Source organism: Callithrix jacchus, chromosome 3, assembly GCF_049354715.1.
Source record: "Callithrix jacchus isolate 240 chromosome 3, calJac240_pri, whole genome shotgun sequence".
Taxonomy (NCBI): domain Eukaryota; kingdom Metazoa; phylum Chordata; class Mammalia; order Primates; family Cebidae; genus Callithrix; species Callithrix jacchus.
Window position 1 is genome coordinate 82,614,967 of NC_133504.1, and position 27,974 is coordinate 82,642,940.

Below are 27,974 nucleotides of genomic sequence, written 5' to 3' on the forward strand. Positions count from 1 at the left end.
ATTCTTTTGAATAGTTTTGTAATTTGGTAAAAAAGACTTTTTTCCCAGAGGAAAAATAATCTTTAATATATATTTTCCCTTTACCTAAATACCATATGTGTCCTAGCTATCTATATTTATGTAATCTATGTCAATTTGCTGATGCATTTCAGATCATTATGTAAAAGAGAAACTTTTAATAGAAAAGCTCAAGAGGGTTAATGGATCTCAGTAAAGACTTACTGAAAAAGGACTGATGAATAATTACATCTCAGACCACACTTGCTATTTTGTACTTTTAACTCGGATGCAAATGACAAGTGAGATGCTGGCTGTACACTTGAAGGCTGCTACTTCTCCTACCTTTTCATGTTAACAGACATGTGTAATAAAGATGTCTTCTATTGGTTTTAGAGATAAACATACTATACATGGGACCATATAGTGTGCAAATATACCCACTAATCTAGTCAATATAATTATTAGACTCTAAGTTAGACCTCCAATAGAGAAAATATCTAACCAACTGCTCATGCAAATTGGACACATTTCAAAAAACTCAAAATAGATTTACACATACATCACCAAACTGATACCTATTTTTACTCCTTAGAATACATTAACCCTCCTATTTGTACAAATTTCCACCATATATATGCAGTTTTAATAATTACACCTTCTCAACATTCAAACACTGTAAGCAATCTAAGGAAATCAATAGCAGGCAACTAATGGATTCTTTCAACAAGACTGAACTCTAAAATACATATAGTTCTAGATGCTTTTTTCCTCTCTTACTCAAAGGAAAGTTTCAAACTATTTGAAAGTTGAAATTATACTATTAAGAATAAGTAAACATAATGCACATTACAAACATATAAATGTCACTTAAATTACTATAAAGGGCTTTAAAAATAATTAACTTTGGAGAAGAAACTGATTCTATAGTAAAGTTTACTCTACAAATTACAAGATCAATGAAGGAAGAGAATTAGGAGCCTATCTTAGAAAAATCTTGCAAATCGTGATTCTACTGCACTGCCTCACCTATGTGTCTCTCCAGTGTTGCCTTCTCACAAATCTGAGGAAGGAAAAATGAGAGGTTTTATAAGGAAATATTATGAACTCCAGGAATGAGATTAATGCCAAAATAGGTAGATATTCCCACAGCTACTGACCACGGCTGTCACTGCTTGCATATTCGAGAGGATAGTACTTGATGGTGGAACAACGGTAGAAAACCTCTCTCCTCACTGGGTTCTGGATGTAGCTGAGCAGACTACAGGCACACTCTGTTCAGCTAGAGTTAAAACAACTACTTTACCGATCATAAATAACTTAAAACAAAAATAATAGTAGAGAACAAATCCTTTTACAGTGTTTTTGTTTAATTCTTCCTTTGTAATTTTAGTATTTTATTTCAGCAATTACTACAAAGTAAAAATAAATCATAATTTTTTAATGAACAACTGTTTATATTTTAGAATAGCACTGTCAAAGAGAACTTTCTGTAATAACAAATATGTTCAATGTCCAATATGGTATCCCCTATCCATGTGTGGCTACTGAACAGTTGAAAATGTGGCTGGTATGACTGAGGAACTGAAACAGAAACTTTATTGAGTTTTTCTACATGTTGCTAGTGACAACCATACTAGAATAAGATTTTAAAAGACAGTAGATTCTCAAAGTCACTGTTCAGAAATATGAATATTCAGGTGACAAAATACCATCTAAAAATCATGCCTACTAAAAATTCATACATCTTCATGAAACAATACTGATTACCAAGAAAAAAGCATCATTTATACAAGCAGGGTATTCCACTGTCAAAATAAGACATTACTTATGAAACATTACAATAGCACTTAAATCTCAAAAACATCATTGTACAGAATGACAAATACAACTAGCAACAAACACTGAGATTCTTGCTCATCTAGAATTAATTGAGTGTGCCTACTGAAAACATGATTTTCTGACATAATTATTGTATCATATCCCAATTTTAACATTTCGCTTTTAAAGCTTTTACAGTCAGGGGTTTTACTTATAAGATAGGATACAGTACCATAATTACTTACCAAAATATAAGCACTTACAATTTCTGTTCATCAAACCAACCAAATAAGCATTCATTGAGTTATGCATTGGTACTGAAAATTCCAGATGCCACATGAAAATGTTAAAATTTTAATTACGACCCATCATTTTCAATATATGACTTGAGGTAGCACTTGAAATTTAAAATGCCAACAGTATGGATTTTTTAAATACATGGTTAAAAAATACTATGTCTATAGTTTCTTGCATAGTAACACAGGAAAGGGTTGAATGAGACTTTAAGTGTAGTAACATCCAAGGAATGAATCCACTCTTAACAAAAGCCCAAATCCACTCTTACCAATGGTTGTCAAACCTAAAGGCTTGTGACAACTGAAAAATTCCCCTATTATTTGCATTATTTAACATACTTCTCAATGTAATAAGAATAAATGAGGTGTAAAGATTAGAAAACAGGAAACAAGACTTACTGAGTATTAGAAGATTTTCTTCACAGTAAACTCTAAAGAATTAACAAGGCAAACTAGTAAGAAAGGTCAAGATCCCTAGTTACCATACATACCTCCCAATAGCTTTGATCACCAGGAATAAGTATTTATATGTTAATCTATTCAGAAAGACACTGGGAGTTATTCAAAAATAATAAATATCCAAAATGACAGAAATCTCCATATTTATGAAGCTTGCATTCTATTGGAAGGAGAGAAAAAATTTTTAAAAATGAACAAAAATACATACTGTATAGCCACTTGGAAAATATCACCAAAATAAAAAGACCTTTTATATCCATTTCATAAATATAAAAGTTTTGGCTGTTGATTTTAATTAAGAATCTGAGTATTGAATGTCCTAGCTAATTTGAGACTATTAAAAAATACTTCAGAAAATATATATTGATATTCTAATGTGGCTTTTTTTGAGACTTTTTAAAACCCAGATATAAATATTGAATTTTATCAACAGTGTAACTGTTTTCTGCTTCTAAAGTTTATACTTTTGTTCAGAAGGAAGTACAAAGAATGTTAAAGGGAATCAATATTATACTCATTATTTAATCATTCATTATTTCAAACTTGTTCAATAACTTATTATGTAAGAATTATAAAAGAGAAGCAAAAGAAAACATGACTAAGAACTTTATGAAGATAAAATTTTCTCAAATAAAGTAGAGACCTAAAACTACCGCAAACTCCTAGTAATAAATCCCTTCAAAGGTAACAAAATGATTCTCAAATCCATCTGAAAAATAAAATTGTAAAACAAGAAAGAAGACATTGAAATGGGAGAATAATGAGTAGGCTTGCATTTTCAGTTACTAAAATATACTACAATATTACATTTAAAAAATGTCACATTAAAATAATCCAGGAATGGCAGAAGAAAAGAGTTGGGTCAATGCAAAAAAATAAGCCCCAAACATGTACATATGTTTGTAATGTAGTGTATAGTATGTATTGTACATGAATATATATTACACTAAATACTGACATTTCAAATCAGTGGTGAATGAGCAAACCATTCTACTAACTGGATTTGTCACTTTTTAAAAATTTGAAAAGAAGTTAGGAACTTACTTCAAACCATGAAACAAAACAAATTTCAGACCAGTTCAAGAGTTAAGTAAAATAAATAAATAAAGCTATAAAATAATGGAAATGTTGGTGAAAATGTGTAGTACTCAAGCTTTCTAAATCAAAATCTCAAACAACAATCTAAATGGACACTGACAGACTTGAATACATTAAAAATGTGTGGACATCAAGAGAAGAAGACAAGCCACAGATTAGGAGAAGCTATTTGGAAAAGATAGGTCTGATAAAGGAGTGTTATCCAAACATCCAAAGAACTCTTAAAACTCAACAATTTTTAAAAAACTTAATTAAAAAAAATAGGCCAAAGACCTTCACTGACACCACACCACAAAACATAGACAGATGGCAAATAAGCATATGCCCTATAATATACATCATTAGGGAAATGCAAATTACAACTGTGAGATAACATTACACATCATTAAAATGGCCAAAATCCAGAAATTGACATAATACTGATGAGGGTGTGGAGTAACAGGAACTCTCAGTCATTGTTAGTGGGAACGCAAAACAGTACAGCCACTTTGGAAGACAGTGTGGCTGTCAAACAAAACTAAATGTATTCTTATCACAATCCTGCAATCATGCTCCTTGGTATTTACCTAAAGAAGCTAAAACAAAAATGTCCCCATTAAAACCTGCACACAGGTGCTTACAGCAGCTTTACTAAATTGACAAAACTTGAAAACAACAAAGTAGGTGAATTAATTAATAAACTGGTATATCAGACAATAGATTATATTCAGTGCTAAAAAATTAAATGAGCTATTAAGCCATGAAAAGACATGGAGAAAACTTAAATGCATATTACTAAGTAAAATAAGTCAATCTGAAATAGCTACATACTATTATGTTGGCACAAAAGTAATTGTGTTTTCTTGACCATTACTTTTAATGGTTTTTGTCCAACCTAATATATGATTTTGTTCCTAATATATGATTCAAGCTATAAAGACATTCTGGAAAAGGCAAAAATACAAAGCTCACAACAAGATTATTGGTTGCTAGAAGTTAGCTGGTAAGTGAGAGATATACAGGCAAAGCACAGAGGATTTTTAGGGCAGTGAAACGACTATGTATGACACTATAACAGTGGATATATGTCATTATACATGCATCCAAACCTATTAAATGTACAACACCAAGAACGAATACTAATATAAACTTTGGACTTTGGATGATAATGATGGGTCAGTGTAGGTTCATTGATTGTAATAAATGTACTGCTCCCGTGCAGAATGTCCATAGTGCAGGAGGTTGTGCATGTGAGAAGAGGGAGTACATGGGAAATCTCTGTATTTTTTGCTCAATTTTTCTGTGAACAAAAAACTGCTCTAAAAAATAAAATTCATTAATTGTTTTAAAAAGCTTTCATGCAAGCAGCCCACAATACTTATCTTAGAGTTTATATTATTATATAATTATCTTATTTTCATTATATAATTCATTATAATTTAAAAAGGTAATATAATTATCTTATATTTTAATATAATTATGTTGTTATAATAGCCAACCTGAAAAACACTCAATAAAAAGAAAATAAACTAAGTAATACAAATAAAATATGCAGACATATCAAATGCACCATAAACAAATATAATGACAAATGATATCCTAGAAATACAACCTGCAACATACATAATAGATATTTAACTTCCCTAAGCATTCTCCTGAATTCATTTAGTGCAGGAGAGGATTATTACTATTTGCAAATCTTAAAGGTATGTTAAATTCTCAACAACTGGGGATTGGTTAGACAAATTGTCATTCATTCATATAATGCAGCCATTAAAATAAACTTATAAAAAGAATATGGCATAAGACATTCAAGATTTAATGTTGACTAAAAATTAGGATACTAAATATTATACAGATCATGTACCACTTTGCAAAATACATAAATGTGTACAATTATAGGAATGGTACTTGCCAAAATAGTAGCATTTTTCTCCGGATAGTGTGAATTATAAGGGATTTTAACTTTTTCCTGTTGTGTATTCACAAAGGAATTCACACTGGGCATGTATTACTCTTACTGAAAGAAAAATAAATATTATTTTAAAGTAGTATAGAATAAAAAAAATACTTCATTCACAGAAACAATAAAGTGTACAACATACCTTTTACATTACCAACACAGGATATTTGTTGGCTATAACATGGCCAGACTTCCTCTGAAGTTATGTACACAGGAATATTTTCTAAATTTATAGAAACACTTTTGTTTTAATGAAAGGAAATATTATAAAACAGTTAATCCTTCCCATGTTACACATAGATTGAATAAAATTCTTTCAAATCCCAATGGATGATTTGTTATATTTTGTTTGTAATTTAATCAAATTATACCTATGTTCATTGAAAAAATATAAAAAGAAGAGAGAATACATTTTTGAAAAAGAAACCGTAATGATTTGGGATATCTATATAAATATTAAAACATATTTTTAAATCCCGTAATTAAAAACTGTAACTAGCCCAATAATTGTACATGAAATTAATGTATCAGTGTAGGAAGCCTATTAGAATTCCCTGAATAAATATAAGCATAATATACAATGAAGGAAGTACCACAAATAGATGAGGATGGAAAAACTTATTCAATTGTGTTAAATATTTACTCTATATTTGAAAAATAAAATCATTACTTTTTTTATCTTAAACCTTCCTTAAAGTAAATTGAATAGCATAATGTTAAAAGTTTTTTAGATAAAGCCATTTAAAATGTTTAGCTTTAAAGGATTATCTGAAAAGAGAAAAAGAACTTTAAGCATAAAGCAAACACTTTTGATTGCATAATCATTAATATTTTTGGAATATTTAGAACATCTGGAGCAGGCAGAGGTTTCCAGTTTAAAATGGCAGATTAAACACAGGGTTTCCATTCGCTTTCTTCCAGAAGCTCCATTGAAAATGTGAGTGAAGACTATAAAAGGGAATAAATACACAATAGTTCTGAGAAGTAGTATGAGGCACTGACAGAGAGCTACAGTGGAATGATTGAACAAATGAACAAACTAGACTTGTCTCTTATAAAACCAGCAAGGAGGTTATTTTTAGTGATAATGTCGACTTTTGCAAAGGCACAGTGTAGTTTTAAGAAGTTAGTGAAAATGTAAACTGGTGTAAATGTTCTGAAATACAACTGACATATTATTTTATAACATTACAGAAATACCAATATGTATGTACAAAAATGTCCACTGTATTCATAGCTGACAGCAAACAGCCAGAAACCACTATGAATCCAGCAGTAGTTTAATTTAATTATAGTATATTTTTAACAATGGAAAATTATAGAACCATCAAAAATTATGTTTTAAGATAATTTTAATCTCAAAAAATACTTATAACACTAAGATTAGAAATAAAATTACATATATGACATATACATATAGGTATATATAAAGTAATTATGACAATAAAGTAAATATCAAACTGATAACAGTATAAGGTTGTCGTCTTGAGCAATTTTCTTTGCTTTTCTTGTATTTTTCAGGATTTTCAAAGATTTCTACCAAAAGTAGATAATTCTTATAGCAGCTATCAGCTGGCACATCCATGGAGCTGAAGACTTACTGTTATCCTCCCTTTGGAGTTAAGCATCTTAAAACATCAATTTCTATTTGTTGGTCTTCACTTACTCCCCAGATGTTTATAGTCAGCCTTTGAATCTATCACAATTCTAACGAAATTCTCATTGTTAGGGGAACTAACGCTTCCCAATTTCCACTTATCTGTTTGGACTTCCCTTTAACACTAGCCACTAGTGATTCTATATTCCTCTAAATTCTCTCTTGGCTTCTGGGATACTACTACTACTTGACTACAAGATTTTGGCAGTAGAATAATACACTGCCAGAATCGAAGAAAATTCAAAATTCGAAGAATGTACAAAAATTCGAAAGCTCTACACAAACAACTGCATATCAGTCTATCCTTCTTCCTATTAAAAATTATTTCCATGCTTGCCTTTAAGACAGAAAGCCAAAAGCATTTTAATAGGTGTGTCTACCACTTGCCATAGGGAAACCCTTTAACATTTCAGTGTGAATTAATTTGGGGAAAACAGTACGAATATCAGGATAGCGGAGTGGTACTTTACTTAAATGTTGCACATCATAACATTCATCTGTAACAGTGATTTCTCCAAGGCCAAAGGAAGGGTTTCTTTTTTATTTTTTTGAGACAGTCTTGCTTTGTCACCCAGGCTGGAATGCAATGGCACAATCTGGGCTCACTGTAACCCCTGCCTCCTGAGTTAAAGCAATTTTCCTGCCTCAGCCTCCTGAGTAGCTGGGATTACAGGCACACACCACAATGCCTGGATAATTTTTGTAATTTTTTTTAGTAGCGACGGGGTTTCACCATGTTGGCCAGGCTGATATCGAACTCCTGACCTTGTGATCCACCTACCTTGGCCTCCCAAAGTGGGGAGATTACAGGTATGAGCCATCACGCCCAGGTCAAAGGAAGGGTTTTAAACCCTTAGAACTACAGAAAACAAATCGGATTAGTTATAATGCTCCTGTGCCTAGGTATCAATGGTTCATATATGCTGAAATTTGATACAGGAGCACCCCAATATACTATTCAAATATTTTAAAGATGAAAATAGACTTTTATAAATCCCTTGTAGTTCTCATTTTCCCAAAGATACTAAAGCTAAAATACCAGAGTTTAATATTGTTCATGACTCCTAGTTACCTAAATTTTTTTTTTGAATATATTAACTCTCTTTAATTTTTATTTTTAAGTTCAGGGGTACAATTGCAAATTTGTTACACAGATAAACTTGTGTCATGGGGTTTTGTTGTACAGATTATTTCATAACCCAGGTACTAAGCCTAGTACTGAATTATTTTTCCTGATCTTCTCCCTCCTCCCACCCTCCACCGTTGTTATTTTTTTAAAAAGTGGGGAATCACCTTTGACTACCACTTGAAAGAATCATTTCTCTAGTTTCACTAATTTAAGAGCTGCTCATTGTTAATAACTCTGAACGGAAAAGCATTCATGTGGATGAACCACTGAACCACATAAGAAAAAAATAACAAGCACATAAACTACATGAAAGAAGTTAGTTTTTGAGAGTCTATCATCCCAGCAACCCAGCAATTCATTATTTTAAACAAGAATTAACCAAAATATCTTTGCATTAAATGAAAAACAAAATAAGAACTTATGGAAAATATAAAATCATGTCTGTATATGGTGAATCATATTTAGAATAACAAAGGGGATGATTTAGTCCAAAGCAGATTATGTAATCTGAACAACCGAGGTTCTCTGTACTTTTAAGTTTCCCTGGCATTTACTGTTATGTGGACTGCAATAATGTGAGCAAATACACCAATCAGTTGCCACCAGAGGTCAAACTTTGTACTACATAGAATACTGTAAGAGAAACTTCGTCTCTCTTCAAAGCACCTTCTACAAATATGCCTTGGAAAATGCCATCCAGCAAAATAATAAATTCAGTAAAATAAATATTGATTATCATTACTGATACTTTTAAATATATAAATTTTATTTTAAAAATGTATTTTTCTTCCTTTCCCTAGTATGACTTATGCTCCATAAAGGTAAGGATTAAATTTGGTAATTGCTTTATTCTCATTGCCTAACTACATAGTAAGCACTCAATATTTACTTACTGAGTAAACGACTGCAATTGTGACTTTGAACCAGGATATATAGACGGACCACATGCATCTCCACTACCAGCCCCACTTTTTTCTTTAATTTTAAATAAATGAACCTTCTAATTACATGAATTGTCTTATTTTTGAACAAAATCATGAATCAAAAGCCTTTTCCTGAGGCACACCTCAGCTACAGAGAAAATTTCTTGGGTAATCTATACTACAAGTGGAGGAAGAAAGTAGCAAGTAAAAGTACTGATTTCATTACAGCTTCTCCTTGAATCTGGGGCCTTTCATCTTACACATTCACATTAGTGTTACAAATGACCAAGAGAATTGCCATTATCTTCAGTAATAACAAGAATTATGAAAGGAAACTAGAACTTAGATGCCAGGCATAGGGACATGAGAGACAGCTGTGGTCTTTTTTCTTTCTTCCAGTAATGGAATCCCTCCTGTATTTCAGTTTGGCTTATAGCCAAAAAGACGAAAGACAGTTTTTCTCTACCTCTCTAATAGCTGGTCTTAGTCATATAAATGAGTTTACTCAATGAGAGTGAGACGGAAGCAGAAGTGCTATGTGCACTTTCTAATGTATGCCCTTGGAGGTTCACTTTTCAACTTCCTGCCAGCTGGAATGAGACATGGTAATGATTAACATCCTAGACTATACCGACAAAATTATAAACCAGAAAGGGGTAACAACAAAGACGCTTGGGTCCTCAGATTGTGTAACCATAACACCAGCCCTGCCTGCTTATGCCCAGATTATTGTGTATGAAGCAGATAAACTACCTTTTCTAAGTCACTGAAGCCCTAGGGGGGACTCAGAATCCTGGTTTGCCTAGAACTGGGGGGAAGTTCCCTAGGATGTGGGACTTACAATGCTAAAACGGGGAAAGTCTTGGGCACACGGGGACAAGCTGGTCACCCTATTTCTTTGACTTAACGTACAAGTGTCAATAAACAGCAGCTGTTTTTAATTGCTATATGCCTTCCTCATATTACCTGCTTTATAAACATTATCTCATTTTATATTCATATGAAGGCAAGAAAGTAGCCCCCAGTTTACAGGTAATAAGACCGAGAGGTTAAAAACTTGACAAAGATCTAGTATCTAGTAAATTAATGTATTTGTATCCCATCATGTGAAGAGAGAAAGAAAAGAAAGCTTTAAAAATAGTGTAACTGTGGAAAAACTGGAGGAAAACCCAGCTTTATATCTACTTAGTTGTTAAATAACCCAGGTTTTAAACATGTATCTTCCATCTGTAGGCAATTCTTGGTATTCTTAAGTTTTTTATGGTAGCTATTAGCAATAAAACTACTAAAAGCAAGGAATCCCCTAAAATCACGTGGTAGAATGGGAACATATTGATTTGAGGTAGGAGAAGAAATAATTCAGAAAATTGAGCCACCTGTGGTTGGTTAAAACTGCCACCTGCAGAAGAAAAAAAAAAATCTGGCACCTTTAATTAAGAGTACATTCTGGGTGAAAACCTTACACTGAGAGAACTCAGTTTGGCTGTCAGCAGTAAATAAATATAGGTAACTCTAGATTTTCAAAATCTGCCACATTACTAAATTAATGTTTTTCATTCCATTAGAAAAATTAAAGAAAGGTATTTGTATAGAAGCATACAGCTTAACTGCAGAAATAAAACCGAAAATGCTGAATGCAAAGGAAGAAGGAATTTGGTTTCATTTCATATATTTAATGAAATAATCCAAAGTTCCCTGTCACAAGTTTTTGGTAAAAATTTCTAACGCAATCCCTTTTGCTTTTAAAATATTGGTTTGCCTGATAACAAAATCATTTAAAAGAGCATGATGAAAAATATTCTATGACTATTACATTCCTTACACTATTATGTCATCTTATGAAAAATAAGATGAATAGAAGTCTCTACAGGTATTACAGAGGCAGACCTTTCTTAACACACATGAAATACTGAAAGGAAGAAACCATTAGCAATACCACTCAAAAAATTCAATTTTGCACCCGGGACATGTCAAGAGAAATACAAAAGAACCTCTTCTTGAAAGAGAGGTTATAAAGAAAGTTGTTGTTGCTGTTGTACGATTCCACGCTAGCTGCACTCACCACTTTTTCAACACAAGTATCTGCAGTTATCTCTTTTCAGACATCTACAGTACAGGTGGTGAAGCTGTAATGAGAAACTCAACCTTATTCACTTATCAGTGATAGCTGGCTCAGGCCCACCTGGGGAGTTTCTCTGCAAACATTAAACAGGAAGGTAAGATAAAAACAAAAATACAGAGAGAAAAGAAAAATAAGATAATAAGATAAAAAGAAAAATAAGATAATACAAATAACAGACCGCACTCAGTAATTACACATAGTATGTGTCCCATTAATGCTTGATGATAGTGATTAAATTTTAAATTTAACTATACATATAATCACCTAATGAAGTTGTTTTCAAATTCCGGCATCCAGAAGAATCACTTCAGGTACTTAATAAAAATGCAGGTTCCAAAGTCACCTCAGCAAATAAGCTGTTACGGAGTGTAGGGAGAAACCCGAGACTCTGAATTTTTATTAAGCAGCTGGAGATACTTAGGCAGTTCTCCCAGTGGACTGACAGATAAGGATCTAGCACTGGCAAGACTCTGAATTTTTGTTAAGCAGCTGGAGATAATTATGCAATTCTCCCAGTGGACTGACAGATAAGGATCTAGCACTGGCAACTTACATGCAATTAGAGAAATACAGGTAATACAATGAAGGTAATATGTATCCCAACTATCAAGACCTGAATTGAAGCTCATCAATTATCCTGGGAATTTAGAAAAGCATAATGCACATGGCCTGATTCCCAGGAACTCAGAATAAACAATTCCAAACAACTTTTTAAATTTCTGTATACAAAGTACCAGCAGTCTCTCAAGAGCACATGAATAGTTTTAATACTTAATAAGCAGTAAGGAAACATGGCAGTTCCTTTCATTTACATTCTGTTTAATAGACAACTTCCCCATTATTAGTTAATAAACAAATTCTAAACTAATTTGAAGTAGTGTGTTAGTAAAGTATTATCAAGATGGATTTAGATAGGTAATTAAAATAATTGTTAATGCATATTTAAAATGTTTGGTTTTTTTTGGACATGTATGGTACTTGGTACCTTAAGACTATCTTTTCAGTTAGCTCACATTTTAAGTGGTTTACATTATAAAGATAATATCATTTTAAGTGACATATAACGACAAGAGTAACAAAATGATTGCAGGATGAATCTATGGATCCTCAAATCAGTAGCCTTCATCATAGGCCCAAGTCATTTAATTTATGTTCCTAATTTTCTTCACCTGTCAGGTAGGGTGATGAAATTATGTAACTTGGAATATCTATCCCTTACTATTCTAAACCTTACTGGAAAAAAACTGGGTTTAAGAACAGGTTTAATGAGATTGACATATTTGGTTCATAAAAAGTAGTTAAGACCAGACCAACAAATTCTAAGAAACAAAATGAAAAGAAACAGAATTTACCTTGATTTTAAATTTTAAGTTCTAGAGAATCATTAATCTGAAGACATATTTTATAGGAATATTATTAAAATATAAATGTGGTTCGGTAGATCTAGGATGGAGTTTCATATTACTTATTTCTGAAACAAGCTCTCTAGTAATAGGGGATGCCACTAGTGCTCGGAGTACACTTTGAATAAGCAAGGATTTACACTAAAACCAAGAGGCAGAATAAAGAGTAATAAAATGATCAATAACGTGATTAAGCAAATCAACAATACCAAAACCTATTGGAAAAGAAATTATTTTTTAATGAAACATACACTAAAGGACAATTTGTTTAAAAAAATAAAATAACCTAATAGATCTAATGTGCAATTTTCTTAATGGACCGATATGTGGTAGGTGGGCCAATCTTTGAACACATGGCTATAGTCCCACTCTGGCTGCAAATAATAATCACCTGGGAAGCTTTGGAAAAACAGAGATGCCTGAAAACCTGCCATCTACAATGTAGTTCAACCAAATCCGAATTTCTGAGGATAAGGCCTACGATTAACAGTTTTTTGCTTTTTAAATTCTCCTCCCCCTCATTTCCTGTAAAAAAAATCAAGAAAATCTAGGCTACATTTAGACAATGTCATAGCAAAATATAAAAAAAACAACTAATTCAACCCTGTTTTCTTTAAGAAATTGAGAAATGTGTGGGTTTATCTGAATTAAGAGGCATTTGTTGATGCCTCAATAAACAATTAGTAAGTAAAATCAGGTATCATGAGTTTAGGTATAAAACTGACCAGGAAAGTATTTTAAAATATAAACTGAATTTTTCTTTTTTCCTTAAGATGATTAGAATTTTTTCATTATCCGAGTAAAGGGTGAATTGACGAGATATTTGATATCATAGATAAGTGGGTCTCAAACAACAGTATGCATCACAATAACCTGTAGGGCTTGTCACAACATACACTGACGGGCCTGCCTTCATGGCTTCTGATTTTACAGATCTAGGATGGGCCCCAAAATTTCCATTTCTAACAAATTACCAGGTAACACTGATGCTTCTGTTACAGAAACCAAATTTAGACAATATAAGTACAAGTTTGTAATTTTAAAAAAATTTTAATAAAGAAAACAGTGGTATTAAGACACTTTTGTCTTGATCACATACATAGTTTTAAAATAAATATGTATATATTTTTATATATGTATGTACAGATATATGTATATATATATCCTACAGAATAAGATGCGGGTTTCTATTTCTGCAGTTCCCCAAGACCAGCCTCGTACAGTTATCTCCACGAATCTGCATCATGTGAAGAACATTCCGCAAACAATATGTAAATTCCTTGTTTTGATTCCGATTCCATCCTTACACAAGTGAGAAAAGTTTCATAAATCATACAATCGAGATTATCTGAGGCTTTACATTCTGACAAGTGTACATATTCTTAAAAAAAATACAAAAACAATGCTTTATATTTTAAAATGTTTTGTTAGAATTCTTTATAATTATCTTTTATCAGGATTTTAATTAGTAGAATACTGCAAGTCAATCTGGAGAATATCCAGTTCAAATATTCATCTTCTCTTCCAATGAAACACAATCACATGTGGGAGAAACAGCTTTTCAATACATTACTAGAGATTCTTAAGGCTACAGTAATGTTGGAGAATCACAAAAGATGATGGGATCCCCACTATCCTTTCTTCACTATCACTAGTTTAAATGTATTTTTAACATTATTAAGAGTCCCAAAATACGTTTTCATGTAATGTCTCAAACATGTTTTCCGGACAAAACTGCCAAATATAACCAAAAGGCAAATCAGAACAAGAAACAAAATTCTAGTTATTTTTCCTATTCCATTCTGTGACAGTCTTCACAGGTGAACAAATAACAAACTTCCCTATTGTTTTATAGAATTTCACCATCATCACTAGGAGAAGGTTGTATTAGATAGGTTGAGTATTAGATTAAAAATAGAAGTTATCTTAGTCCCCAGAAGTGGAAAAATTTTGGTAGTTTTTGCAGAAAGAATAAATTTCTTTGATGTTCCTTTACTAACAGGTTAAAATGTACAGTTTCATGTGTTCTAAGTATCTAGGATTATAATAGATATTCACCACAATGAGGCATGTCCAGAGAGTCTTTCGTATATCACTGCCATTGTCTTATGAAAATAAGATAAATACACTTAAACGTTGACACTTAATATATTTGTGCCAAAATAATACGAAAAAATGTAAAAACATACATTTGCATTAAAAAATAAATTAGTCTTTGGGAGACGGAGGTGGGTGGATCACGAGGTCGAAAGATTGAGACCATCCTAGCCAACATGGTGAAACCCTGTCTCTACTAAAAATACAAAATATATATATATTAGCTGGGCATGGTGGCATGCACCTGTAGTCCCAGCTACTCGAGAGGCTGAGACCGGAGAATCGCTTAAACCCAGGAGGCAGAGGTTGCAGTGAGCCAAGATCGCGCCACTGCACTCCAGCCTGGCACCTGGCGACAAAATGAGACTCTGTCTCAAAATAAAATTAAATTAAAATAAATTAGTCGCACTTTACAAACTAAAGATAGGTGACTTCAAATCCCTCATTTGTAGAGAAAGTGGCCAAGTCCACCTGGGTGGTTGCCTGGAATCACACAGCTAGTTCAGTTACTCACTGACAGAGTCAGAGCTAGCATTCAGGTTTCCTGGGTCCTAATCCTGCATCCTTTGTGTGTACCATATAAACACTCTCCAAAGTTGTTACTGCCATATGTCAGATAATAATTTGACTTTTTGTTGAATTCTGTGATACATGAATCAAAATAGCAGTCTTTGTAAAGATTTGGTCGTGACTTTATTAAACTTTATAAAACCCTTAAATATTTAGACTATAAAAAAAATGATACATCTTGGCTCTAAGGCAGAAGAGTTCTAGCATATACTAGGTTGCTTATTGAATGAATGAATTAATTAATTCTAAATGTTAGATACTGTACAGTCCACCAGGAAATCAACATGTCTGGTTCAAAATGTCTTCCTTTCAATCTCCTTTTGGATGGAGTAATAGGGGTAGAATAGGAACAGAACTGCACTTAGGTAGTATTAAAATAAGCTACCTCATTTTTGCTGGCAAAAATAATGGTCAGAAAGCATAAGGCACATAGAGGCTGGACAAACAACCAAATCCTAGTGATGGGCAGACGCCTATCCCATCTCCACTCTATCCATTCCTTCCTGGACAAACAACCAAATCCTAGTGATGGGCAGACGCCTATCCCATCTCCACTCTATCCATTCCTTCCCCACACAAAGTTGTAAACCACTCACTAGGATCCCTCGAATTCCCTAGAAGAAGCAGGAAAATTATCTTCAGAAAAGCTGAAGGGACAGAAAAAAATTAAGGAGAGAGAATAGCCAGAGGGCCTTATTTCTGTATATTGCATGTAGTTTAGAAGTTTAAAGACAAAGTATATTCTAAAGCATGTATTCAGATAGCATCTAACTGACTAAAAGAATATAATGACCTCTCAAATGCCTTCAAGAATTATTTAAAAATGGCAAATTAAACAGACAAGCATTGCTTCTGATTAATAATCTTATCTAACTTATCTCTTCTTTTCCTTTAGCTGAGGAATTTTCGTAAAATATATTCTTTTTTTTTTTTTTTTTTTAAAGACAAGGTCTCCCTATGTTGCCCAGGCTAGAGTGCAGCAGCTATTCACAGGCATGATCTCCACAGCACACTACAGCCTGAGACTCAACTCCTGGCCTCAAGCAATTCTTCCATCTCAGCCTCCAGAGTATCTGGGACCACCAACCTGCACCACGTCACCTGGTTTAAAATGTATTCTTATTCCTATTGCTCTGCTCAGAGGGAGATAGAAAGGGAAATAATTTGACCAGAAGAATTCTGTGATTACCAAAGGAGGAAATAGGCACAAAGAATGAACAAAAAGTATTCTGTCTGGGCTGGTGCTTTAATTTAATTGGTATAAAAGGTCTATGGGGCAGTGGGGAACTGGACAATCAGAACACTTCCTAAGTTATCTTCCTCATGGATATAGTCATTCTTTTCTCATGGTTTCATGACATCAAGCATACTTATACTGAAATGTAAATACAAAATAAAAATTAAATGCAGTTATCACTTGATTATTTTATTAGCATTGCCTAGTATTAGTTGTGAATGCACATCCATCTATTAGAAGCCCCAGGTAAATTTAAAAGAAAAACTTACTAAACCATTATAATTTTATAGTAGAGTTCCATGGAACTGTAATATAATCTTTCTAAATATCAAAATTTTTTTGCTATTGTGACTAAGTAATGTAGCAATCCCTATAGGATATGTTGTTCCTATGCAGAATACCACGTTAAAAAAAATAGGGGAATGTTTCAAGTTTGAATGATGAAGTTCTGGAAAAAACAACAGATAAAAAAATCAAAATATGTATAAAAATTAGGAAACTTACCCTTATGGCCTTGTGAACAAACTAAAGATGCCATTCAATCATGTTCAAATATCTTATCTCCAATCAGCAGTGTTTGTCCAAGGAGTATGAGGAGACGAGACTCCACGCTCCAAGAGTTTACACTCTCCTTAGAGGGAGAATGAAACCTAGTTGTTAACATCAATATATTTACAAATCAAAGTCACAGAAAAGTGACAGAGACTGGAAAGCCACAGTCTGAGGTGGGACTTGAGTGTCCAAACCTTGGGTGAGAATTTGGAAGTGCAGAGGAAAAAAAAGGCAAGACATCTCAAGTGGGGGGATATCCTGAAAGGAATGCCCCATTGGGTAAACAGAATAGAATCCTGTTGAGGAGTAGGAGAAAATAAACAAGACTGATCAGAAAGCAGCTAGACAATAAAGAGCCTTGAAAGCCAGGTTAAAGATTTTGGATCCCCATGTGAAAATAAATGTCAGAGATGGTTAACTATAACACTTTCCCACCAATATTCCTAGTAAACTTCAGCCCTGCCTTGGCAAGGTGTTCCCTATTTTGGATGTTGAAGACCAAAGGCATGTGACTTTTTTGTTTGTTTGTTTTAATTAAATTCATTCTTAAATCAATACCATGGTTTCCTGCTATAACACACCCAGTTTACATAAAGCCCAGATATGATACTGAAACATATCTTTCTTCTTGAAACATGATTCCTTTCTTCTTGAGTTTTTTTTTTCCTCCATTGTTTCTCCTTCCTTCTCCCCACCTTGTCCTTATCCCCTATATCTAACTTACTTCCCCTTCCAGTTTCTCTGACTCTTAGGTTTATCGCCATTAAGACATATTCTCACAAATATTTCTAAAGTATTTTCAAAACCAGTAGAAAACAAAGTCAGTGATTAGCATTAATATTCCTTAAAACAGTTTTATCCTGGACTCTTATCAATACATTTAACTGTTTTTCCCTGCTTTTGAAAAGACTAGCAAACCTGTTTGACTAGTTTTCCCCTAAGCAAAGCTCCCCAGATTGGCTTGGTGAGAACAACTCAATAGGGACAGCAGCACAAATGCAAAATCTATGTAAAACACAAGGGCCTTCTTCATAAAGAGAACCCACAAGAAGGGCCTGCTGCCCAGCACTAACTCCCTAGTCTTAGAGCAGCTCTCTCAAAGCAGGAAGACACCACGTCTAAATCACTCATTCCTTTGCTGGTTAAAAAAAATAATAATAAATTAAAATTTAAATCTTCTTGTTGATGCCTCTCCTCTGATTAATGGATATTATGAGGATGAGGTAGAATCAGATTAAGACTTAAGTGTAGAAGTTTAAAAACTTTCAGCAGATAAGACTATATTCAACTATGTTCCAGAAGTGTGCCCAAGTTTGTTGTTGTTATTGTGTGTGTGTGTCTGTCTGCTTAAGCCCATTAGAAAAATCTGAATTTGCAAAACAGATATTAATAAATCAGGATAGAATTTTTTTCTACGATAAATTAGATGTTGATATTGCTTTAAATAGCAAAGTCCCTGTGTATATTTATAATATAATGTGCCTTAATGTCACTATCCACAAAGTTTTTTCTCTAAACTATTTCTAACATATAGAAAAATATAAAGATGACAAACATCTGTATGCCCATCACTTAATATTTAAAAAGTATTAAATGTTTGCCCTATTTTCTTAAATTCTATAAACAAGATTCAATTTATAAAAGTTTTTATACAGTTTTTCAGGAATCTATTACAGAATATATAACATGTTTGCATACTTGATTCTACTTTGTAAATTCATGTGCGCATTATTTAAACTTAATGTTTCACTTGGAAGAAAATTAGCCCCATAGTTTTTACTTACTAAAATAAGTTATAGTTAATGTAATAACTAAAAAGGCATGACATGGTGTCTTGAAACGTTTCGAGTATTAAATTTCTTCAAAACAATTAAAAAGTACAAAATGATTTTGCAAATATTTTGTTACCTAATATTTCCAAATCAAGCAAATATTTACCAAATCAGGTATGAATGTAAATTTCTTTAATGAACTGGAATCCTTGCAGATGCATTTCTCTTATTTTATCAAGTCAATGGAAAGAGATTGTACCTTCAAAATAAAATCAATATAGTGATTATTCCAAATTAACAATTTAGATAAATAGTACAAGACTACAAGCAAAGAGCATCTCTGAAATGTTCCTACTATACATCTTTCCATCCAATCTAAATGTTTTAATATTTACATAAATATTCAGCCAGAGAATATGAACTGACCTACACTGTCCCAGAGGCCCTGCCATTCATAAACCAAAGGTACAATTTTATTTTAGCTATGCACTCCTAAATGCTATTCTGTATAAGTCAATTTCAACTTGGCATCTGTTATCTCTGTAAGGGAGTGCTGAGCATGACAATACACAGTCTAATACTGAGTTGATGAATATACAACATGGAACTAGAAGAAAGGCTAAACTGAAAATCACCTGCACGGAACACTATGCTTTACAAATAACAGGACCATAAACCATGAAGGAGTAGGCACAGTGGGAAAAAAAAAAAGCACTGAAACTCAACTGTGAAATAGAGAAGTACTGATAACAAAGAATGCGGCTAGTGATTTTCAGGTAAAGAATATAATCAAATAATAAAACTACACATACAAAATTCATTTCATCTTAAAAATATGGAACATCTAATTTCATTTTATTCAGCAAATATTTATTGGGAGTCCTAAAAGCTATGTGCTCCTCTAAATGCTATAGAAACAAATGACAAGTGATGAATAACAGAATATCCTAAAATAGATATACTAATCTAAACTAAAAAAAAAAAAAAAACCGGGCTGGGCGCGGTAGCTCACGCCTGTAATCCCAGCACTTTGGGAGGCCGAGGCGGGTGGATCACGAGGTCAAGAGATTGAGACCATCTTGGTTAAGATGGTGAAACCCTGTCTCTACTAAAAATATAAAAAATTAGCTGGGCATGGTGGTGCGTGCCTGTAATCCCAGCTACTGGAAAGCCGAGGGAGGAGAATTGCCTGAACCCAGGAGGCGGAGGTTGCGGTGAGCCGAGATAGCGCCATTGCACTCCAGCCTCAGTAACAACAGCGAAACTCCGGCTCAAAAAAAAAAAAAAAAACCAATAAACATCATTTATAACCAATTAATAACCAATATGCCTTATAACCAATTAGTAAACAATATGTACTATGTTCAATTGTTGGTTGATTCCCAAACCAGTGCACAGATGTAAACATTTTCTCAAATTACGCACTAATTACAGACAAAAAAGATTCACATACATATGAAAATAAAAATCTAATTTAAAATGTTTATCTCTAATATAAAGCATCACTTCCTTTAAACAGAGAAAATCCTAGGGAAAAAGTAGGTATATTTAAATATTACCATGGTGTTCTAAATTTGAAAAAAAAAAAAAAAATCAAACCAACTTCTACAAATCAGTCCTCTCGTTATTACACAGGCCAATAATTATTTCTCACATGTTGATTTTTAAGACCCTATGAAATATCGAAGTACCTTTGGAATCATCAAATATGAAATTATACTTTGTTACATTTTGAAATAATCTGTATTGTTTTCTGTTTTCAGCTACTACTAAAATGAATAATCAATATCCTTATATATAATACCTAAGGAAATAGAACACACTTAAAATACTAAGAGTACTTTAAATAAGACATTGAAACGTGTAGGTTTAATTACCAGGTCTTTTTTTTTGAGACGGAGTTTCGCTCTTGTTACCCAGGCTGGAGTGCAATGGCGCGATCTCATCTCACTGCAACCTCCACCTCCTGGGTTCAGGCAATTCCCCTGCCTCAGTCTCCTGTGTAGCTGGGACTACAGGCACCCGGCACCATGCCCAGCTAATTTTTTGTATTTTTAGTAGAGACGTGGGTTTCACCATTGATCAGGATGGTCTCGATCACTTGACCTGGTGATCCACCCGCCTCGGCCTCCCAAAGTGCTGGGATTAGAGGCGTGAGCCACTGCGCCCGGCCCGTACCAGGTACTTTTTAAACAATGTATATGCCACAAGACCCTCCAGACTGGTGGAACAACGGCTTGTCCTGAGAAACCCAACATCTCTGCAATGCTCTTGAGGCAACTTCCAGTCTCTCTTCAAGGACTTTGTTCAGTTAGCTCCCTCTGCTCCCTACAAATTTTCAATGGCTGCTATTCTACTGGCTTCTAACCCAAAAAGTTAAAAGTATGATAAAGTTTTCATCTTAAAAATACATTTTCAATCACTCTCCATGAATTCTGAGAGCGAGTACTTGTGAAAGCAAAAATGACAAGGCACCTTCTAATCCCAAATCCAAGTCCTGGTTTCCATAAGACAGCTAGCATTTGTTAAACACAGACCAGTAACCTTCCAGGCATTGTGCATGGCAGACTTTATCTCATCTGATCCTCACAGTAGCCCTATAAAGTAGTTGCTTCTCTCTCCATTTGGTAAATGAGGAAACAAAACTAAATTGTGAGTTCAAGGTCACAGAGCTTTTCAGGGGTGGAGTGAGGGGAACAAAAGACAGTCTAATACCCCTCATTTTAATACCTGACTTTCTCACTTTCTGAACTTTTCTCATTTTTCAGCTACTTTTAAAAGTTACACTCCCCTAATTTTCCTCTTGCCTCTCTTGTTCTGTACCTTCTCATTCTTCTTTATTGCTCCCTATTTCTCTACTCAACTCTCAGATTTTAGGATCTCCCCAGGCCTCTGTTTCCCCATTAACTTTTAGTTCTTGCCCTGGAAAACATATCAACTTTCACTGTTTATCATGACCTATACACTGAAAACTGCTAAATGTTTCTGTGTGTCTATCCATTTATCTACCTACCTATCTAGCCCAGGACCTCTCTGCCCAAACCTTAATATGCAATGGTTCATTGGACACACATCTCCAATTGGATTTTCTATAAGCACTTCATGTTCTACATGTCTAAAACTGAACTCTATCACTCTTGCTCTCAAATCTGGATTTTTTAAGTTTTACCCCATCTTCCTATACCATCCATTCCCAATCCTCCACCAAATCAGTCACCTAATCTTAGAGATTCTACCACCTAAATATCGTTGTTACCAAACCCTTTCTCTCATCCCACTGCCAACACTTTGGTACAAGGACCTCAACCTCTCTCACCAAGGTCATCCCAATACCTTCTAAACTACCATTCATATCTCATGTTCCTCAGATCCATCCTTCTAGATTGCCATAAGAGCTGTTTTCTGATCACATCACACCTTGGCTTAAAACAACCTTGACCTGAAAAGAGTCCATACTCCTGAGGATGGCAAACAGCCCTCCATGATCTTGCTCCTGCCTCCAGTGATTCATCTTTTATGTCACCCTCTAAGAAACCCTTGAATCTCCTGCCTCACACAGAATTGACCACTTCCAAATCTCTGTTAAGGGTATGGTGTGTATATCTCTATCATGGCACTTACAGAACAGCCAGCACTATATTGTAAATAATGAAAATAGCCTGTTTTCAATGGGCACAGGGAGGGAAACGTCACACACCCGGCTCTGTAGGGCAGTGGGGGTATAGGAGAGGGATGTGGGGACAGGAGAGAGGTAGCATTAGGAGAAACACACCTAATGTAAATAACAGGGTGATGGATGCAGAAAACCACCATGGCACATGTATGCCTATGTAACAAATCTGCACGTTCTGCACATGTACCCCAGAACTTAAATAATAATAATAATAATAAAAGAAAATGGCCTGTTTCCTCCTTATCTCCCCATTTTAAGCCTGAAGTCCTCCCAGGGCCTTAATTGTATGCACATCCCCAGAGCACAGTGCCTGGCATATGGTATTCTTTTAACAAATATTTGTTGAATAAAAGAATGAATGTTTATGAAATGCTTCAGATTAAAGAGATATGATTACCACTGTTTTCAAGAGCAAATTAAATTAAGCCATTTTAATCAAATTTATTATGATTATGTACCTTCTCCATAAGTAGGTATGCAAAATATTTAAATAATTCACCTACTCTGAAGTATGGTTAGCAGGATTCTCAAATCATACTTCTTATTCCAGACTTCCAGAAAAAGGTTAACTACACTACATTATGGTTAGTAAATTTCAGTGGCAGAAAGTAGTATGTAAAATATCCTGGTATATATATTCCTAAATAAAGACAATCTGAGCCTATCATTAAAAAGTAAACTTTTGGGCCACGCACAGTGGCTCGCTCATAAACCCAGCACTTTGGGAGGCAAGGTGGGCGGATAACGAGGTAAACAGCTCGAGACCATTCTGGTCAACATGGTGAAACCCTGTCTCAACTAAAAAAAAAAAAAAATACAAAAATTAGCTGAGCTTGGTGGCGCACACCTGTAGTCCCAGTTACTTGGGAGACTGAGGCAGGAGAATCCCTTGAACTCAGGAGGTGGAGGTTTGAGTAAGTAAGCTGAGATCGTGCCACTGCACTTCAGCCTGGGCAACAAGACTAAAACACCTTCTCAAACAAAAAAAAAAAGTAAACTTTTTTAAAGAGCTGCCTCAGTTTCTCAGAAACACTAAGATTTTCCAGAAGACTGAACTGTCTGAAATTAAGACATCCTCCTAAAGATCTCATACACAAATTTTTCTACAAAAAGTACATTAAAACCTTTTATATAGAAGCCACCGTTCTGGAAACCTAAACATTTCAGCTAACAGTCCAGACCGCAAATAAAGCATGTGAAAAGAAACTATCTGTCACAAAGTCTACAGGCTTTATACTCAAGCAATAGACCACATCATTTAATTGAAAAAAAGACAACAGATAATATAGCAGCAGGATCCGCTCACAGTCTGACAGCAGCAGAAAGTGATAGCTGATAACAGAAAGAGAACCCAGAAAAAAATATAAAAAGAAGAATGGTACTTCTGTCTCCATTCTAGTATTTCAACCTAGCAGGCTGAGACCATTTACTATAAACAAAAACAGCTCTATATACCTCAGCGAATAGCACTATTCAATTCTTTATGAATTCATAAAGACAGTCCAACAACAAAGAATAACTTATATCCAATATGCTCCAAGGGAACAAGGAAGACAGTAAGGTTTAGAAATTGCTTGTATGTTATAATGTCTCATTTTTTTTTTAAGTTTCAGTAATTAATGGTGTGAAGAGTCAGCTACCTAGAAAATGTTCTTATGTAAATAAGTACCAATGCAGATGAAGTCAAATAAATGAGACATTATATCCTGCATAAACAATCAAAAGTTCTCACTCTCTAATTATATCTTAGAAATTCCCAGGTGTGTGTTGGAAAATATAATATGAATTAAAAAGCAACAAATTAATATCAATTGATAAACAGAAACGTGATTTTAAAAACTATTTGAGAATCGAAAGTGGGATTTTCATCAATATTTAAAAGGTAATAAAGCTGACAGTTGTTCATAAGGTGCAATAAAATGTTTTAATTTAAATTAAATTATTGGAAAATGTAAACTGTCAAAATCTCTAAACGAAAAGTAGGTTTTATCCCAAAAAATGGTTATAAGCATCTTTATTTACTGCATTGGTTTATTTATTCTAAGATGCGTACCAAGTTTAAATACAACAAGCATAATCCTCTGGAAATCTTAGATTTAAAAAGTTTGAATTTCTATAGTAGTATTATCTGGAAAAAGAAATATAGTTTCTGCTCAGGTATGCCCAACCTCTTAATAGAGTATCAAGCTTTTACTAAATATCCGGAAACTGTGCTTTATTGTAGTTTTTAAAGATTCATATAATAATAAGTCACACAACACTAGATGTCAACTTAACCTTGTAGGTGGCAGGAAATTCATACAATACTAGAGTGTTTTTCTTTGGCTTATCTAGAATAGTTGCTGAACAGAGACACGTTCCTAAAGCAAAACCTCAAACCACCAAGAGATAGTTTTTACAGGAGAAAACTAAGCTGACTAAAGCTTAATTCAATTAACACAAAGTTCTGATCTCCTTTATCATGTAATACTGAGGTGACTCCTTAATTTTAAAATCTCCTGGGGACAAAATGTGGTTACTCTTAACACTATTAAAATATCCATTAAAGATAACTATTGGGTACTGGGTTTAATAACTGGGTGATGAAATAATATGTGCAACAAACCCCCGTCACGTGTGTTTACCTCCGCAACAACCCTTCACATGTAGCCCAAACCCTAAAATAAAAGTTTAAAAACAAGAAAAGAGCAAAAGGCACTTTCTATCCTTCCTTCAAATTGTGATCATTTTTTTCTAAGGATACGTCAGAAGCACACCAATTCCGAGGGAATATAGTTGTTTTTGAACATGAAATTATCAGAAATAGTAACAACAACAACTTGGCATCTAACCAAACTGCCTAACATTCACGTCATTGATCCTGAAAAACTGGTAGTACAAGGTGACAGCCGGAGGGGACTGAAGATTTTTAAAGTAGTGTTTTTTTTTGTTTTGTTTTTGTTTTTTTTTCTAATTTTTACCAATGCGACCCATCAGAAATAAAAGACTCTATCGTCATTGCTAACACTGGCTCATAATAAAGGTGATTCTCCGGAGCATGCCAGGTTTGATACCGCCACCACCCCTTCCCTTGGCGACATTCTCTGCTGAGAACGCCTAGTTAGCTCAATCCAGCCCTTGGCATTAGTTTTCAGGACTCTCTCAGAAGTTCTTTACCTTCTCTCCTCCCCTCCCCGCCTGGATGCTGAAAGGTGATGGGAACTCGCGGTACAGGTACAAAGGCTATTCCTTCCCTAAGGAAATGCTGCACCAGGGCACGTTAGCGGTACTCAATTTTATAAACCCTCAGTTAAACAGTGAGTTAAATTAAACCAGCGAGTTTGCTTATACAGAATGGGTACCCAGCCCGCCTCCTCGGATTGTCCTTTTGCCCTGAAGCACTGCATCTACTTGCACTCTCTGATTCGGTTTCCCTCCTTCAAATCCAAAACACACCTCCCAGGCCCTCTCGCTGCTCCTCCAGTCCTTGGAAGGCGCCCTTCTTTTTGCCAGCAGCTCGTCCTTCTCTCTCCGCCTGCAGGCGCTCACCTCTTTTCTAATCCAGGGGGCCTGCAAAAGCTTCTCTAATGCAAGGGCACCTCGTACCATTCCCAGATGGGCGCGGGGACCCGTGAAACCCTGCCACCTCTGTACACTGCCCATTGTTGGGGGTCGCGCTGGCACGCAGAAACGGCGGGCCCTGAAAGGTCTCAGCAAGCTTGTACAGCCCCGAGACACTCCCCATCCCCAATACCTCCCGCTCTTGTTCCTCCAGAGGAGGAAGACGGAGTAAAGGGGAGTTGGAGAGGTGAGAGGTCCCGAAGTACCTCCCGGTCCCCCATCTCTATCCCTGCCCTGGTAGCTGGCTCCGGCCTCGGGGCTCCTCGGGGCTCCACGGTGCCCATCCCCTCAGGGGTCAAGTACCAGGTCCTCGGCCGAATCGCCTCCCTCTTATACCCTCCCTCTGCCTTGAGCGCACAAACTCGAGAGGACCCTCGAACGGATGCCATATGGGAGAAACAGGATTGCGGGCGCTATCAGCGGCCAACCTAAAAAGATTTCCTCACACTCCCTCAACCTCTGGCCTTTCTCTCTACCCCGCCAACCCCCCACTATCCAGTTCTAACTTCCTCAGCCCAACCCCACCTGCGCTCACCGATTCCTACCCACCCCCCTGGATCGCAGCCATTCGCCCGGCACTCACCTCAGGAAGCAAACAACGCCCCCTCTCCTCCTCGCAGCCCGCCCCCGTCCTCCCGCTGGAATTGCGTGGTCCCTCCGCTCACCTTGTCTCTTGGCTGCCCCGCGCGAGTTTGAGAGTGTCTCTGCCGCGTAATTGTATCCGGGACAGAACGCCCCGTGCTTGTGCGCTGAATCAGGTGTCGCCGCCTTCGGTGGTTAGGGGGTGTAGGGGAGGCTTCAGAGTTAGCTTGTTGGCTTAGAGGGCTCTCTGGTTTCACAGTTGATAGCAATGCTTTGACCGTGTCCTCCCTCGGGTCCGCAGCGCGCGTGCTCGTCCTCAGCTCCCCGCGGGCGGCCAGGCCCCCCGCCCCCCAGCCGCGCCCCGCCCCGCCCCGCGCGAGGCGAGGAGAGATGTTGCGCGCTGCTGTCCTTCGGCGTTTGACTCAGCGGGGCACGACTAGGGCCGCCACGCGCTCAGCCTCGCATCACTTGCCTTGAGCTGAAAGCGCCTCCAGCTCCCCCGGCTGGGGCATGGATGCGGATGCGCCTTCTTACCACGCGCTCGCAGGCTGCGCAAGGGGCAGGGCTCTGGGACCCAGCAACTCACCCGCTGAGCGCGCTTGGCTTGCAGCTGAGACTTTAGCTAGCCCTCTGAGCGCTTGAATTGCGAACTCCAGCACCCGCACGGGGCCCCGCCCACTGTTTCCTCTCAGTGAGGCGTGTTCCACGCCCTTTCTGCCACCACCCACCTAGTCCTAATACCCGCCTTTTTTTTTTTTTTTTTTTTTTTTTTTTTTTTTAGAGGGAGTCTCACTCTGTCGCCTGGCGGGAGTGCAGTGGCGTCATCTTGGCTCACTGCACACCCTCCGCCTCCCGGGTTCAAACGATTCTCCTGCCTCAGCCTCCTGAATAGCTGGGATTACTGGCGCTTGCCACCACGCTCCGCTAATTTTTCTATTCTTTTGGTAGAGACAGGATTTCACCATGTTGGCCAGGATGATTTCGATTTCTTGACCTCGTGATCCGCCGGCCTCGGCCTCCCAAAGTGCTGGGCTTACAGGCCTG

The 27,974-nt window shown here is 35.8% G+C and overlaps 1 protein-coding gene across 4 annotated transcripts in view; it reads right to left on the bottom strand.

The window, feature by feature from the left end:
- UGT8 (UDP glycosyltransferase 8) overlaps positions 1-27,562 on the bottom strand; it is an 83,428-nt gene extending 55,866 nt beyond the window's left edge. The window contains exons 1-3 of one of the 4 annotated variants that reach the window (XM_008992778.5): positions 27,014-27,221; positions 1,158-1,279; positions 1,027-1,060 (exon numbers count right to left, since the gene is read on the bottom strand). In XM_008992778.5, the coding sequence (XP_008991026.1) occupies positions 1,027-1,060; positions 1,158-1,178 (55 nt within the window). In that variant the 5' untranslated portion in view covers positions 1,179-1,279; positions 27,014-27,221. Of the gene's footprint in view, positions 1-1,026; positions 1,061-1,157; positions 1,280-26,931 lie in introns of all 4 variants that reach the window. The other 3 variants (XM_035293061.3, XM_002745454.6, XM_078367879.1) reach the window with 3 other exon arrangements.
- Between the last annotated feature and the right edge of the window lie 412 nt (positions 27,563-27,974).